This window comes from Cibotium barometz, chromosome 9, assembly GCF_041138505.1.
Source record: "Cibotium barometz isolate CiBa-2024 chromosome 9, ASM4113850v1, whole genome shotgun sequence".
NCBI lineage: Eukaryota > Viridiplantae > Streptophyta > Polypodiopsida > Cyatheales > Cibotiaceae > Cibotium > Cibotium barometz.
Window position 1 is genome coordinate 32,502,477 of NC_141054.1, and position 14,752 is coordinate 32,517,228.

At 43.9% G+C, this 14,752-nt stretch overlaps 1 protein-coding gene across 4 annotated transcripts in view; it reads left to right on the plus strand.

The window, feature by feature from the left end:
- The first annotated feature begins 1,025 nt into the window (after positions 1–1,025).
- LOC147635477 (lysophospholipid acyltransferase 1-like) overlaps positions 1,026–14,752 on the plus strand; it is a 32,064-nt gene continuing 18,337 nt past the window's right edge. For 2 of the 4 annotated variants that reach the window (XR_015266658.1, XM_086802769.1), the window contains exons 1-2: positions 1,026–1,375; positions 2,498–2,553. Coding sequence is in view for 2 of the 4 variants with exons in the window: in XM_086802769.1 (XP_086658895.1) it covers positions 1,086–1,375; positions 2,498–2,553 (346 nt within the window). In the remaining 2 variants the exon portion in view is untranslated. The remainder of the gene's footprint in view (positions 1,376–2,497; positions 2,554–14,752) is intronic. The other 2 variants (XR_015266657.1, XM_086802768.1) reach the window with 1 other exon arrangement.

A 14,752-nucleotide genomic window follows, 5' to 3' on the forward strand; every position in this document is an offset into this window, starting at 1 on the left:
TGCTTGCATTAATTTATAGGACGAAATAATTAGACACCAAAGAAAAGACAAAACCCATCTTAGGCTCAAATTGAAAACGAGTGGTTGAAAAGTTTTCTTGCATTAAAGATAATGGTCAAGACTTTCAAAACGTTAGTAATAAAACCAAAGAAAAGAAAAAACCCATCTTAGGCTCAAATTGAAAACGAGTGGTTGAAAAGTTTTCTTGCATTAAAGATAATGGTCAAGACTTTCAAAACGTTAGTAATAAAACCAATTGTGATGTGTAAACCTTTCAAGGAAATCTAGTGAAGATCTTTAAAAACCTCTCCTTATTTTGATACATTGCTCATTTATAACACTTGAATTTGTCACTGTACTTTTAGTGTGTTCTCTTTGTGTTCTCGTCACTCTCACAAAGAAGTTTCAGGCTTGCGAAATGTTAATCGACTTGTGCAATAAAGAAAAGCACTTTTGTGGGTGTAGATAAATTGGCACGTGTGTCAAAAAATAATTTTTTTTTCTAACCAATTAAAAAAGGATGACCTTCAAGCCTAGCCAGTTTTTATTGAAAAAATGTATAGATTGATCGGTCGAAAGCTTAAAAAATTTGAAGCGTTAAATTCAAAGCTAGGCAAAATTCTAACTGACTTTTCTCAATTTGAACCGATAGTTGTTTTTTTCTTGACACATGTGATCTCCATCCTTGAAGATTCTCCATGACAGCATAACGTCGTGTTGACATACATGCTTGCATTATTAATTAATTAATATATAATCATAGATCTCGCCACAGTGTACTTATTCGACGCGTGTGCTATAAGTTTATATGACGCATGCTTAACAAGGCTCAAATTCATGACTTGAGGCTCACCAAGTAGAAATCACTATAATATCTTGCTATTTTTTTGGAAGTTCCCTCAATAATTGATAGAAATAACTTTAATTGCTTGAAACTCATACAACATCTAGCGTGTATGAAAGAAAGGCAAAATCTGGAATATGTTACCAATGGTAATTTTATGAAAATCTCAAATTTATACTATGGTTAGGACCCTCAAAACTCGGCATAAAAAAACGTAAGGGTTAGATCGCCTTCAGCCGCCATGGACGACCTTGCAGCTACGATTGGGATTTCCGTGCCTGTGTTCCGCTTTCTGCTGGCCTTTCTGGCGACGATCCCCTGCAGCTGGCTATGGCGATTTGTGCCAGGAGCAAGCCTGCGACACTTCTATGCGGCCATCAGTGGATTCTTCCTCTCCTACTACGCCTTCGGATGGGAATCCAATCTGCACTTCTTGGTGCCCATGGCCATCGGCTATGGTAGCATGGTGCTGTTCCGGAGACACTGTGGATCCATCACATTTGCAGGAGCCTTCGCCTTCCTTATATGCTGGTATGTGAATCCCATCCTTAGGTACCTATGTGCTGCTTTTTGGCAGTTTCCCCCCATACACATGTGCTGCTGGTTATAGGCAACCTATTAGCAATTCAGTTGCCCGTGGCAATGCTTTGCCATTTTTTTGTGGCTTTTGATGATGATACATGACTCTCTCTCCTGCTTATTGATCTGATCTCCAAATTGGATGTGGTTTTGATGATGGTATGGATCACATATTAATGCTCCCATTTGCTAATTCTGCAAGACATCAAGTAACTTGGATGTCCTTTTGCCTCTTGTGCTTTCAACTATCTTTCAATGTGCCTGTAGTAGATATTCACGCACACGTGCTGCTGCTTATTGTTCTGATCTCAGAACTGGTTGTCACTTTTGGGTGATGGTATACATCACATCCTTATATTTCATTTGAAAGGCATTTAGTAGCTCAGATGCCCACGTGGGTTTAGGTGGAACTATCTTGCTATGATGCTCTATGTCCACAGATGTATGCACATGTGCGGCTGTTTGCAAACAACTTGGCATATTTTGCTGTGCTTATTGATCTGTTAATAAAACTGGATGTGGCTGATGGTATGCATCATCCCATGTGCAAGGCATTGAGTAGCTTATATGTCCGTCTGGCTGTAGTGTTATAATTCTGTGTGTGTGCGTGTGTGTGTTTTGAGAGCATAAACAGCTCTACACAAATATACAAGATGGTGCACTTCCTGTATACAGGCCAAAATATTAGTTTACAGAGGCTACTTTTCAACCCAAACCAAATTATTAGTTTACAGCAGCTACGTGTCAAACCAAACTGAATTTTTTTTTTGGTTTTCTGTTTGTCTTATTCCCTTGCATACTAGTTCAGAATTGTTGCTAGCGTGTTAAGACTTCCTTTACTTTTTAATTTATACGTCATCTTAATTACACCGCATGCTTGAGGATAAAGTAATTAATTTCCATCAAGAATAATATTTTAATTTTCCTATCGGTAAATATATGGTTTAGTTTTAAAATTTCAAACTTAGAGCATCCTGGACATGCAATGTTGCAATAGACTGCCTTGGATTGAAGTGATGAACATTGAATGAATGTGATAAAGGCACTAACATCTTTGATTATTGGCTTTTGCAGCCATGTTTATTACATGAGTGGAGATGCTTGGAAAGAAGGGGGCATTGATTGCACTGGTACTGCTTGAATTCCTCCTCCTTTGCTACAGCTGCTGACAAATTTTATGTGTCTAATAATTTGTTTCTTCACATAAGAAACGAAACAAAAGGTCAACTTTTTATCTAAGCACTGTCATTCTCAATGATAGTTTTTTGAATATTTTTACAATAGGATGACCTGCCATTTCTTAATAGGCACCTTATTTGTGTACACACTGAGGACATGGACATGCGTGATATATATATGTATGTATATGAGAGAGAGAGAGAGAGAGAGAGAGAGAGAGAGAGAGAGAGAGTAGGGCCTTGCTTTTTGGCGCTAGAGGTGCTTTTTGAAAAAGCGGCTTTTAGCTTTTTGGTCCGGCTTAGTCTCCTCTTGCCAGTGGTGCTCCTGGCTCGCGGTCAACACAGTTTGACTTTTTGCTTTTCTCTGCTTTTTGACCAAGACTGGTGCTTTTCCATGTATGAACTTTATGGTCCCTGTCTCCTTGCCTTCTTCTACCTGTCCTGCGTCTGGGCAAGGGTTCCATCATGTGAAATAGAGCTAGGAGGGCCAAATAGTTACATTCCTGTGTGGTGAGCTTGTGCATCTGGTCTTGCTCCATATCTGTGGTGTCATCTGCTCATGTGGCAACATCTCTATGGCTTATCTTTGACCAATGGCTTAATTCTTGATGGTACTTCTTTAGAGCTTGTTACATGTGTTAGATAAAATAAATGCATACTTACCTCTTGTAGAAACTAGACAGAAGCTAGTCAATAAACATGTATGCATCATTTGCTTCTACTGGGTATTCGAGATACTGGCTAGGTAGTTTGGAGCCCAATGGACTATCACATGCCATAAATCCAAGCATTGTCCACAATCAAAAACAGCACACAAAGTCAAAGAAATTCAAAAATACATCAGAATGCAATGCGCAAGTAAAGATTCTCCTATTCATGGATTGTCTTGTCTGGTTTCATTGGAAACCTGTGCTGAGCTATCTGGCTCTCGAAGGAAACCGCGTAGTCTATCCTCAAGGCCATCTGGTCACTAGGACCGCTCGAGTGTTCATCAATAGTAATCTGGGTCGTCTGGTCGCATTGACCGTTTGACTATGAAATCCAATACAGTCATTTGGGCTTCTTGGTCGCAATGACTGCCCAACTGTGAAGTCCAATACAGTCATTTGGTATCTGGTCGCAATGACTGCCTGACTGTTCATCAATAGTCATCTGGGATATTTGGTCACAATGACTGTCCGACTATGAAGCCCAAGATATCTGGCACAAAGGCCGTCCACTGGGTCATCTGGCATCATTGCCACCCAAATACAAATCTTGCTCCAGATGGGTCATTTGGCATCATTGCTAACCAAACTAGAGCATGTCCAAATAACCATTATATAAGCAAAATAATGATCAATTTCATATATATATATATATATATACAATGAAGAGGGCTAGAGGTACAATCCATCCCTCTTGAATCTGTCTTGTTCTCAAGACGTCTATGCCTGCACTTCAAATATATTTGGACCAATCACTTTCTCATAAGCTCAAAGTATCTTTGGATAGTCCTTGAAGTACTCCTTTCGTATCCTTTTCCTCGAATACAGGATCCTTTGGGGAAGGTCCCATATATGGTTTCAATAAACTGACATGGAAGGCATTATGTATCCTCCAATGCTCTGGATAATCCACTTGATAACATACATCGTTGATCTTCTTGGTATTTTGAAAAGGTTCATATACCATCATTCCCTAACTTTGGCAATCCAAAGATAAAATTCATAGCAATACTCTCCCATAGAACATTCAATGGGTGCAATAATCCTATGAGCTTTTGTCGATCAAACTTTTGACAGATCTTTGGCAATCCAAAGATAAAATTAATAGCAATACTCTCCCATAGAACATTCAATGGGTGCAATAATCCTACGAGCTTTTGTCGATCAAACTTGATCTGTTGACAGATCAAATATTCTCGAACATATAGCTCAGTGTCCGTTCTCATGCTAGGCCAATAAAAGTGGTTCTCCAAAGCTTGAGTTGTAATCAATGATAAAGTTGCACTATGGAGAGAGGGAGAGCAAAGGAGAGAGACATCAGACAATGAACATCATGCTATGTAGCAAGAGGCTTTTACAAGGGCAATATCAGCTAGCAGATGGTGTAGAACATGTGCTTATGAATGAATGAACTGATTTTAATAAGTGAGAAGGGAAGTGGCCTTTATATAGGGAAGGAGTGGAGCTGGCTGATTGCAACAAATAACCCCATGACCAGCACAAATGAGATAAATACATATGTGCCAATAAAAGGCCCGGTCCCCACACAGTGAGATGCACAAATTCTAATACTCCCTCTGCAGTTCATAGTGTGAAAAAGTCCAAAGAAAACTGAGAGTCTGACCATGGACACCCTAGTACCGGCCATATACTGAATACATTGCGGAAGATGCACTTGCCAACCCATCTCTTCAAAACAAAATGCCACCCTGAGTAGCAAAGAAATCTGCTTGGCTCTAAATTCTCACACTAGTGTGCAGTGAACTCCAGGTATAGAATGATGAGCTGCCGGACACATTGCGCCCATTATCCCCCAACAGTGAACGATGAACACCACATTTCAGAAAACCTTGAACAATGAGCTTGTAACTCATCTAGTCCATAATCTCTGCTACATCAAGCAATAGACGTGGAACACATCCAGTCCATAGCTCCAAAAAATGAACTTGTCTTGCTAGATATTTTGCATGCTTGGAACTCTAACTCACGGTTCCCATGCACTAGAAATGGAGCTACTAACAGTCCCTTGTCTTGCCCACAAGCCTTCTCTGGTTGGAAGCACATGGGGGGGGAAACTATCTGTATATTTATAGAAGCTAACCATCCAGGTCCTCCGTGGCTTTTGCCGCCTTGGGAACACTAGAAGTATTAGAGTCTTCATCCTGTCTATGATCATTGCTCATTTCTGAGAACTTGGTCTTGGCTTGGGTTGTACCTTTGGTCTTGCAATCCTTGGCTAAATGAACCTGCTTTGCACAAGAGTAGCAGTGACATCGTCCTGTCTGTTGCACTGTAGCAAGTGCCTGATCCTGTCCACTAGGAGGGAACCTTACTTGCTCTTGAGAAATAAGAATAGATGCCTCCTCCAAGAGGGAACCCGTATCCACGGCAATAGCACACCTCTGCAAGCAAGCCTTTGTGCCACTGATGATCTGAACATTCCACAGCCAATCTCCAACACTTCTCCAACGGAATGAGGTACGAGGAACAAGCAACCCCCTCTCATAACTCAGAGAGAAAGGGGACGAACAGCAGCAAACAGTCCACTCCGGACAATTTGTAGCCATATGTCCCTTCTTTCCACATTGTAAACACTTCCCTTCTTTGGCATATTCCTCACGTTGCTTGAGAGATAATCATCTTCGAAAGAGTGGAGGTTTGTCCCCACTCATATCCTTCTTTTCTTGAGGCTCGGCTCTAGATGGGGATCGGTCTTTAAACTTCTTTTGCGGTGGATCCCGATTGTCGTTCTTTGTTTTGCCGTCCGTCCAAGGCATGTACAATGCCTCGGCTTGCAAAGCTTTGTCTTGGGCTTCCTCCAAGGTTTTCGGTCCAGCCATATATATTGCTTGCATAAGCTTGGGTTGAAGTCCATTCACAAACTTACACATTTCTATTATCGGTGGAATAGGGGTATACAAAGTAAACTTCAATGAAATAGCTAAAAAGTTGTTGAGATAAGTTGCCACATTCTCACTGACTTTCTGCATTACCTCGTCCCATTCTTTTTGCACATCTGCTTCGAAATTTGCGGGTAAAAACTTCTTGTTGAACATATACGGGGAACAAGCCTCCCCCCCCCCCCTCTCTTCCTTTTCAAGAATTTATTTAGGAACAATCCATGGGCTTATCAAGCCAAGATCAATACAACCAATGAATACAAAATCAAACAAATATGTCGATGTAGAAATCCGGGTCGGAGTTGATGTCGAGGTACGAGATTTGTGATGCCGAGCACACTACGGGGATGACCCACAAGATTCTCTTACCGGGCTAGTACCAGATCCAAGTCCAAGTCCAAATCCAAATCCAAATCCAAGGAACCCATGTCTTGTAGACAAAGTACACAAGAGATATGAGCAAGAGTCGAAGCTTATGATGACGAGGTGTAAACTTTGTTGCCCAATCTGGAGTAGAGAAAGCAGCCCACGAAAAGACGCATAGGGGTGTACGTTTGGGATCAAGTACACATGGTAGATAGCGGCCGTTGGCGTCTCGGTGCACAAATACAGTAGGTGGCAATAGATCTGATGGCGGTTGTACGTTGGTGCCGGCCGGGCAGGTATGGCTGTCTAGGAGACGGCGCAGCAACTCCAGCTGATGGCAGTATAGCACGGGCAGGCGGCGGTGCTAATTCAGAGGGCAGTAGCGTTAGCCGCTCAAGCAGTGGTGGCGGAGATGGTGGTTGTAAGCTTAGTGGGGCGTGTCGTGACAGATTCTACCACGTGTGCAAGAGATGAAGCTATAGAGAGAGTGGGGGGAGAGAGAAGGGAATAGGGATCTTGCACAGTACACCACATTGAGCAGGGAACAAGCCCCGCTCCCTTTCAGGAATTTATTCAGGAACAATCCACGGGCACGCTGGCCAGGATCAATACAACAATGAATACAAAAGCAAACAAATATGCCGATGTAGTACATTTGAGTCGATGTCGATGTCAAGGCACAAGATCTCTGATGTCGAGCACACCACGGGGATGACCCACAAGTATCTCTCATCGGGCTAGTACCAAATCCAAATCCAAATCCAAATCCAATGAATCCAAGTCCAGGTCCCAGGTCCAGGTCCAGGTCCAGGTCCAGGTCCAGGTCCAGGTCACTTCCCAACTTCAGGGCCTTGCTTTTTGGCCTTGGAATTGCTTTTTGAAAAATCGGCTTTTTAGCTTTTTAGTTCAGCTCAGTCCCCTCTTTCCAACGGTGACCTTGGCTCGCGTTCAACCAAGTTTGACTTTCTGCTTGTTCATGCTTTTTGACCAAAACTGGTGCTTTTTCATGAGCCAACTTCCCTCCCTCTTAAATCGCAGTTGTCCTCAACTGCTGCAGATTGCAAGTGTTCCAAGCACATCCATATGTTCCATGTATACCCATGTGTTCCAAGTACATCAAGTACATCCATAAGTTTCAAATATTTCCTAGTACTAGCCTTGTCGGGTGAGCTTGTGCATCTAGTCTTTCCCCATATCTGTGGTGTCATTTGCTCATCTGGCAACATCTTTATAACGGCTTTGTTCTTGATGGTACCTTTTCAGGGCCTGTCACAACACCTCACTTGGTGGACCTTGCTTTGAGAAGCATATTGGATGCTTGGGCCCGTCTTATCATCATCCATTGCATGACTCTGTCTGTCTGTACAGGCACAATTTATATCTACTTAGAGTAATGCTCATTAGATGTGGACAGAGATCCTGAGGAGGTATGGGAGAGTTTCGACAGTGAAGATTGCCAAACTGGAGTTCGATAACATGGTTTAGAAGATTGGAGAGTTCACTCGTATCAAGCTGCAGCTTGAGGAGTACGGGAGCACAATCAACAATCCTTTTCATAAACTTCTTGGTAAATTGCCTGCGTCCTTTGATTCTTTTAAGGATAATATTTACTTCCGTGTTCCTCTTTCCCCTATTGAGGAAGTCGTGAGTTATCTCCACGACAAGTGCATGCGTGCATGCTTCGTGGAAAAGGCAAGTCGGAGTTTGCTTTTGTTGCCTCTGACATGGGCAAAGGCAAAGGCGGAAAAGGAAACTCCAACAACAACAAAAACAAAGACAAAGGCAAGGGTAAATAGGATTCAAAAGAGTACAAGGACAAAAGCAATGAATGTGATTACTGTGGCAGGGCATGTCATACTGAAGCTTGCTGCTTTGCGCATCGCGATAGCTCTCGAGCAGCCAAAGCCAAGTGTAAAGCCTAGGATGCTTCCAAAGCATCTGACAAGGACAATACCAAAGACAAGGGCAAGGACAAAGTTTCAAAGGAGGGATTTGCCAAAGTTGCATACATGGTAGTCATAGATCCATCCACTTCTTCACAGGATTCACTCCTCGTGATCACAAAGATGACTTCTCTAGAAGAGGTCAATGACACACCTGAAGCGGTGGAATGGGTTGGTGATAGTGGTGCTTTTGCCCACATGACTAATCAAGCCCATATCTAGATTTCCAAAATCTGTTTTCAGTGTACAAAGCTTCTCAGAAGGGACTTGGTGTGTACTTTGATGATGAGGTCATTGAAGTGATCGATAGGAAGGCTCTCTCGGTTGTTGCCAATGGAGTCCATGATGGGGATCTCTACAAGATCACCAACTTTTCTCCCGAGATCCCTCACACTGACTCACATATTCGTCACGGACTACCTTAGCTCAATTCTCTTTCACACATCTGCTCATCCTGCATGATGGGCAAGCATCATCAAGATGCATTTCCAAAGGAGACCCACTCATCGAATACATGCAGATCTTGCTAGACCTATGGAGGTTGAGTCTCTTGGAGGGGCTTGATATTTTCTTCTTGTGGATGATTTCACTCGCAAAGTTTGGGTATGTTTTTTCCGGCTCGCAAGTTAGATGCTTTTGCCAATTTCAGGACTTGGATCGTGATGGTGGAAAATCAGTTTGAGGGTACAATTTCTTTTCTCCGAACTGACAATGGTGGCGTGTTTGTATCGTTTGATGACTTCCTTGTGTGGAAAGGCATTCATCGACAGACCACAGTTCCTTACACTCCTGAGTCCTCGGCAAAATGGAGTTGTGGAACGGAAGAACCGGACTGTAAAAGAGATTCTCCCAGTAGCATCGGATGTCATGTGCATAGTGTGTATCTACCGTGTGCTACATGCACACAAGACTAGCTTCGAGGTTTGGGGAAGCTTGGAGCTAGGCAGGCCGATTGGCGAGCTGAGCTAGGGATAGACTAACAGGCAGGCACCCTAGTATGGACGGGCGGGTGGGCGCCCAAGTGTGGACGCCCGATGATCGGCCAAGAGCCTATAAAAGGGTGGCCAAGGTTAGTCATTAGTTCATAGAGTCTCGCATGTTGTGATAGCTCTATGGTCAGGAGCCTGGATCTAGTGCAGACGTGCACCTGCTTTATGCAGTCGAGGCCGACAGTAGTCTCGAGGCCCGCGAGGGTAGCTTCGTGGCAGTATGGGACGTCACGAGGTAGAGATTGGTCGGTACGTCCATCTAGTTAGCTCAGCTCGTGGCTCGGTGGGGACAGCCAAGACTTGTGGGCTTGCCCACGGCTGTCAAGGTTGGGAGGTGAGTCAGGCCTTGATGTGGATCACATTTCCACCTTCAAGGCTGAGTTACATGTAACATGGTACATTTGAGATATCAGATTTAGCATAGGCATGATGACGAGCATTAAGTTTGAAGCTCAAAGTGCTAAGCTAGTGCAAGAACCAACTGGAAACTCGAGCATACCATACCCAGGGTGGTCTCAAGTGCTAGCTGTCTCGAGGACTCCAAGGCAAGCCTTGAGTACCTGTGGGGATCCACGCGATTGATGGGATGGAGGTATGTGATTGTGTGGAAGAGTGCATCCACCCATCGGGGCTGCAACAAACTCTACGTGGATAATTTTGTGTGGGGTTGACGGTTTGTTGTGGATCATATGGGAGAACATGACTTGGGGCCTCTCAACTTGCTGCCAATCCTCATTGTCGATTGGGTAAATCTTTCCCCCAGAAGACTGCTCCATACATCAATGCTAGTGTGATGAGGGTGTCAAAAAGCCAACTCTTCGTCCCAGGCTTGTGGAAATGTGCCTGGAAGCATTGCCACTCAAGTAAACTCAAGGCTACATATCCCCGTGCCATTGTGGCATGTGCTGCAAGAAGCATGGGGCACTGACAGTGACACCAATGTAGACATAGGATGAGACAATCTCCATAGGATCCCCTCGATATGTGAAGCTCAATCTGGAGGTGGAGGGGCGGGAGTGTTAGAATGAAGGTTGTAGCCAAGCACAGACCCCCGCCCCCCCCTCCCAACACACACACACACACACACACACACACACACAAAAAGTAATGGTGAGAGTACAGGGAGAGGCACAAATTGCAATGTATTGATGAGTGCCAAAGTACAACATAAGTGAACTTTATATGTAAAATAAGGACATGTTCACATTCATAAGAGCTTGGGGGAAAATACCCCTCTTATGCAGGGTAAAAGTGCCCCAGATGGTCCTAGTGGTGTTCACTCATCACTACTCGTGCATCTGGCAACAAATCTCCCTCAGAGTGATGAAGTGAACATTTTAGGGATGGCTGATCGATCCTTGAAAGGCAACATGCCCATAGCTTTGCTGAAAGCTTCGAACTTTTCCTGAGGAAGTGCCTTCGTGAACAAATCTGCCAAGTTATCATGTGTAGGCACATATACCAAGCTGATCTCTCTTGCAGAGAGTCTTTCCTTGAAATATAGATAACGCAGCTCAATATGTGTAGTATGAGCATGAAACACAGGGTTTCTCACAAGTGCCAGTGCGCTCTGATTATCAGTAAAGATAACAGTGGAGGATTGTTGTCCTACACCCAAATTAGCCATAAGGCGTCTGAGCCAAACACACTCAACTGTCGTCGTAAAAGCTGCCTTGTACTCAGCTTCATTGCAGAAGTGGCCATTGATGGCTACTTCTTGTTGAGTCATGATATACAAGATCCACCAAGATGAAAGAAAAAGCCACTAGTGGACACTCTAGCCACATGCTTACAGCCTTTAAGATGAAACCTTCTTAGCATCTTCGTATATATGTAGAGTGCAATGAAACAATGCCATACGTTGGATAAACCAAATGCCCAAATAATAGTGCAATGGTCCCAAATCTGATATCTCAAATGTACCATGTTACATGTAACTCAGCCTTGAAGGCGGAAATGTGATCCACATCAAGGCTTGTGAGCAAACTTACCTCGCTGATTCGTGATATAAGCTTGATCCCCAATGCGCATGACATTCCTAATCTGCCTTGATGGCTCTTCTTGCAAGAGCACAGAGACCAACTCGTCAAAAGTAAGGGCGTTTGGATTACCCCTTATGGTCGAGGCACAACTCTGATAGGAATCAAGCAATGCATTCAGATTTGCGGGCACAAGTGAACTGTCTGGATAAGCTGCTTTCTCAAATAGGCTACCTTAGCCCTTAGCCTCATTGCATACACGGTACAAAGAGGCAAGTGCATCCCATGCCTGCTTGGTAGTGTCACAAGAGTGAATATGTGGGATAATGGATTTCTTCACAAAAAGAGCAATCACTGCATTTGCCTGTGCATCTCTTTCATCCCATCTAGCTTGGTCCGGAGTAGAAGCCGGACTAACATCACCAATACATGTTGTTGTAACTTGGTTGAACACAATGCTAATCAATACACTTAAATACACTAAGATTTGATGGACACTTGCCCAAATACAAGAAGTAAATTGCTGAATTGACAAGAGACACACAATGAGCCGGAACAGCCGACCCCTCTCTCAAATAAAGTATATTGATCTTGGGAGAATCAAGTACATAGTGTCATGGGCATTTCTGACCAGATTTCCATACCAATGCATATGAATACAGTATTGCAAACAAGTTGTTGTCGATGTAGACTTGCAACCCACACTACCCTCTCAAGTGCCCATGTTTCCTACCATGTGCTCTCTATTGTTCCACCAACACATGGTAGCAACAATCTGCAAGAGAGCACGTAGGACAAGAGAACACTACACAGGGTATGTGAGCTTGTAATCCGGTTCCTCCCTCCTGCTACTTGCTCCCATATTTAAGCATAAAAGCTTACCAATAGCAAGTAGAGTCGATGACAGCGGAAGTCTTCACGATGGAAGTCCTTGGAGTGTTGAGACCTTTGATTTGTCGCCTTTCTTCGCGACAAAAGTCTTCAAGAGAACCTTGGGAAAGCTTCCCCTATGGTTCAACTTGAGAAAGGAGAGCTGAAATTAGGGTTTTCAGTAAAAAGACCAGAAATTAAAGCAAAAATGAGAGCTGTTTTGCTGAATTTCAGTCATTAGGAGTGAGTAGGAGAGTGATTAGCACTTGGAAACACTCTTGGAAGCTTGGAAAACACCCTAGCAAGTTGGGTATGGCTATGGAGAGCTTGGAAATGGAGAGAAATGGTGGAAAAACAGAGTTTTCAGTCTCCAAAAATCTTCATGAAGAGAAAACACGAATTTTCTCTTAATAAGTAAGTGAATTGGGGTCCAATTAGGTGAAGGGACATGGGGAGATACCCATTTATGAGTAAAAGGGGAGGATCAGGTCCTGGACATTGAGTCTTATCCGCCTCGGGACTTCAGTGAGCGTGAACTTGAAAGCGGTCATAATTTATAAGTGACTTTTGGGCGCCCAAACTTTAATGAAGTGGGAACACACTCACTTATAAATATTGGCTATGTCCTAAGGGCTATTTGAGCCTAGATTGGGTAATACTTACCACTTGTTCACATGCCACACAACCATGTCAGCTGATAGTTTCACACGCACGGTTTGCGGGCGGGCGTCCCCTTACCCGGAACTACACATTGGTCAAGCAAGCATGAAAACAGCATGCAATTTCAATTGCAAGCAAGCACATAAAGATGCTATGCAATGCAGCATTGGTATGGACAATCCCCGTTCATGAGACTATACCAAAATAGACGTGCTCCAGGCAAGTACACGAGGTACTAGACCCAATGGAACACCAATCCACCAAGCATTTTCGGGCATGTACACGGAGGCACAAGTCCCAACGGAAAGCCAAGTCTACAGAATCACATGAGTGGCATCAATCCCCGGCATAAACAACTGCCATGGACACCAGTCCAATGTACATACATGATAAGAAAGCACGGGTGTGTTGGGGTAAAGGTATTATGTCCACCCTTATAGTGTGTACTAGCCCATAAGTTGTATAGTACATAGTACACTTAGTACTTTTAATGTACTAAGTGCACTATGTGTACTAGAGCAAATATACATGTGTGATAGGGGAGTCACACACTCATACTTGAGTTGACTTATCCCCACATGTCTGTCTCTCTCTCTTTCTCTCCCTTCTTCTCTGTGTATGTCTCCCACATGAAACCCTAACTCTCTCCCTTCAACTGGTATCAGAGCCTGCGTGTGCTGTGAGGACCTGCGTGCTGCATCAGAACTGGTCGCCTGGGTGTGCTGCGTGTGCAGAATTGGTCGCTGGTCGCCTGTGTGCAGAACTGGGAGGCGGTTGGCTGAGCCCTGCCACCCTTGTGGCTTACGTGCATCTCGTCGTCATCTGCCTCAACCTGCGCTTGAGAGATAAGCTCTCGCTTGTAAGCATGCGCACCTCCTTGCAATCCGACTCTGACCGTCTGTAATCACCGTCTTCAACCTGTAGAGCTACGCGTGTCACAGCTTCCCGCCGTCTACTGGGTTGCACGCCTGTTCCGCCTGGAGAAGAAGCGCAAGAAGTCAACGCGTAGGGCAGGTGTGTGTGAGGACCACGTTGGCAGGGGTCGTTTCTAGGGCAGCGCTGTGAGATTGTGCAGCATTGATTGATCATCGCTTCAGAGGTATTTGCTTCAATTTTGGAATTTGCATGTCCATTATCATCAATTGAGCAGGTACAGGTCCAAATGGCTCAGATTTTGAGCAAAATTGGCAACATTGAGTGACATTGGTCACATTGCTGTATGATGTGAGCAATCTCACATTCGGGGCAAAATTGGAGGAAATTGGAGTGCAAATGAAAGGGCTTTTGTGCCAATTGGGTTGTTTTGCATGCAGGCAGTGGCATTTGATGCTTTGGGCAATGTGTTGATGCCTGTCAAGCACTTAATGTGCCAGTAAATCAAGGGGCTTTTATGTATTGGATGTATATGTGGCCAGGGGGAAGCATTGTGAAGACTCTGGATGCCTTCATGTGCATTAATGTACCATTCATGATCAGAAATTGATCTTGAATCAAGGGGCTTTTCAAGATTTTGTGCTTGTTGAGCTTGGCAAAGCAGCAGGGAAGACTTTTATGCCTTGAACCCTCAGTAATCCACTTGCAGTCAAGGGGCTTTTGCTCAATTTCTGTCCGGGACTGTTGTATGCAGTGGTGAGGACTGTCAAGGTCTGATTTTCACTCATTTGGACAGCCAGGAGAGCATTTATTGCTACTGTACTTGCTGGTACAGATTTGGTACAACTTTGTACAAGTTTTGGC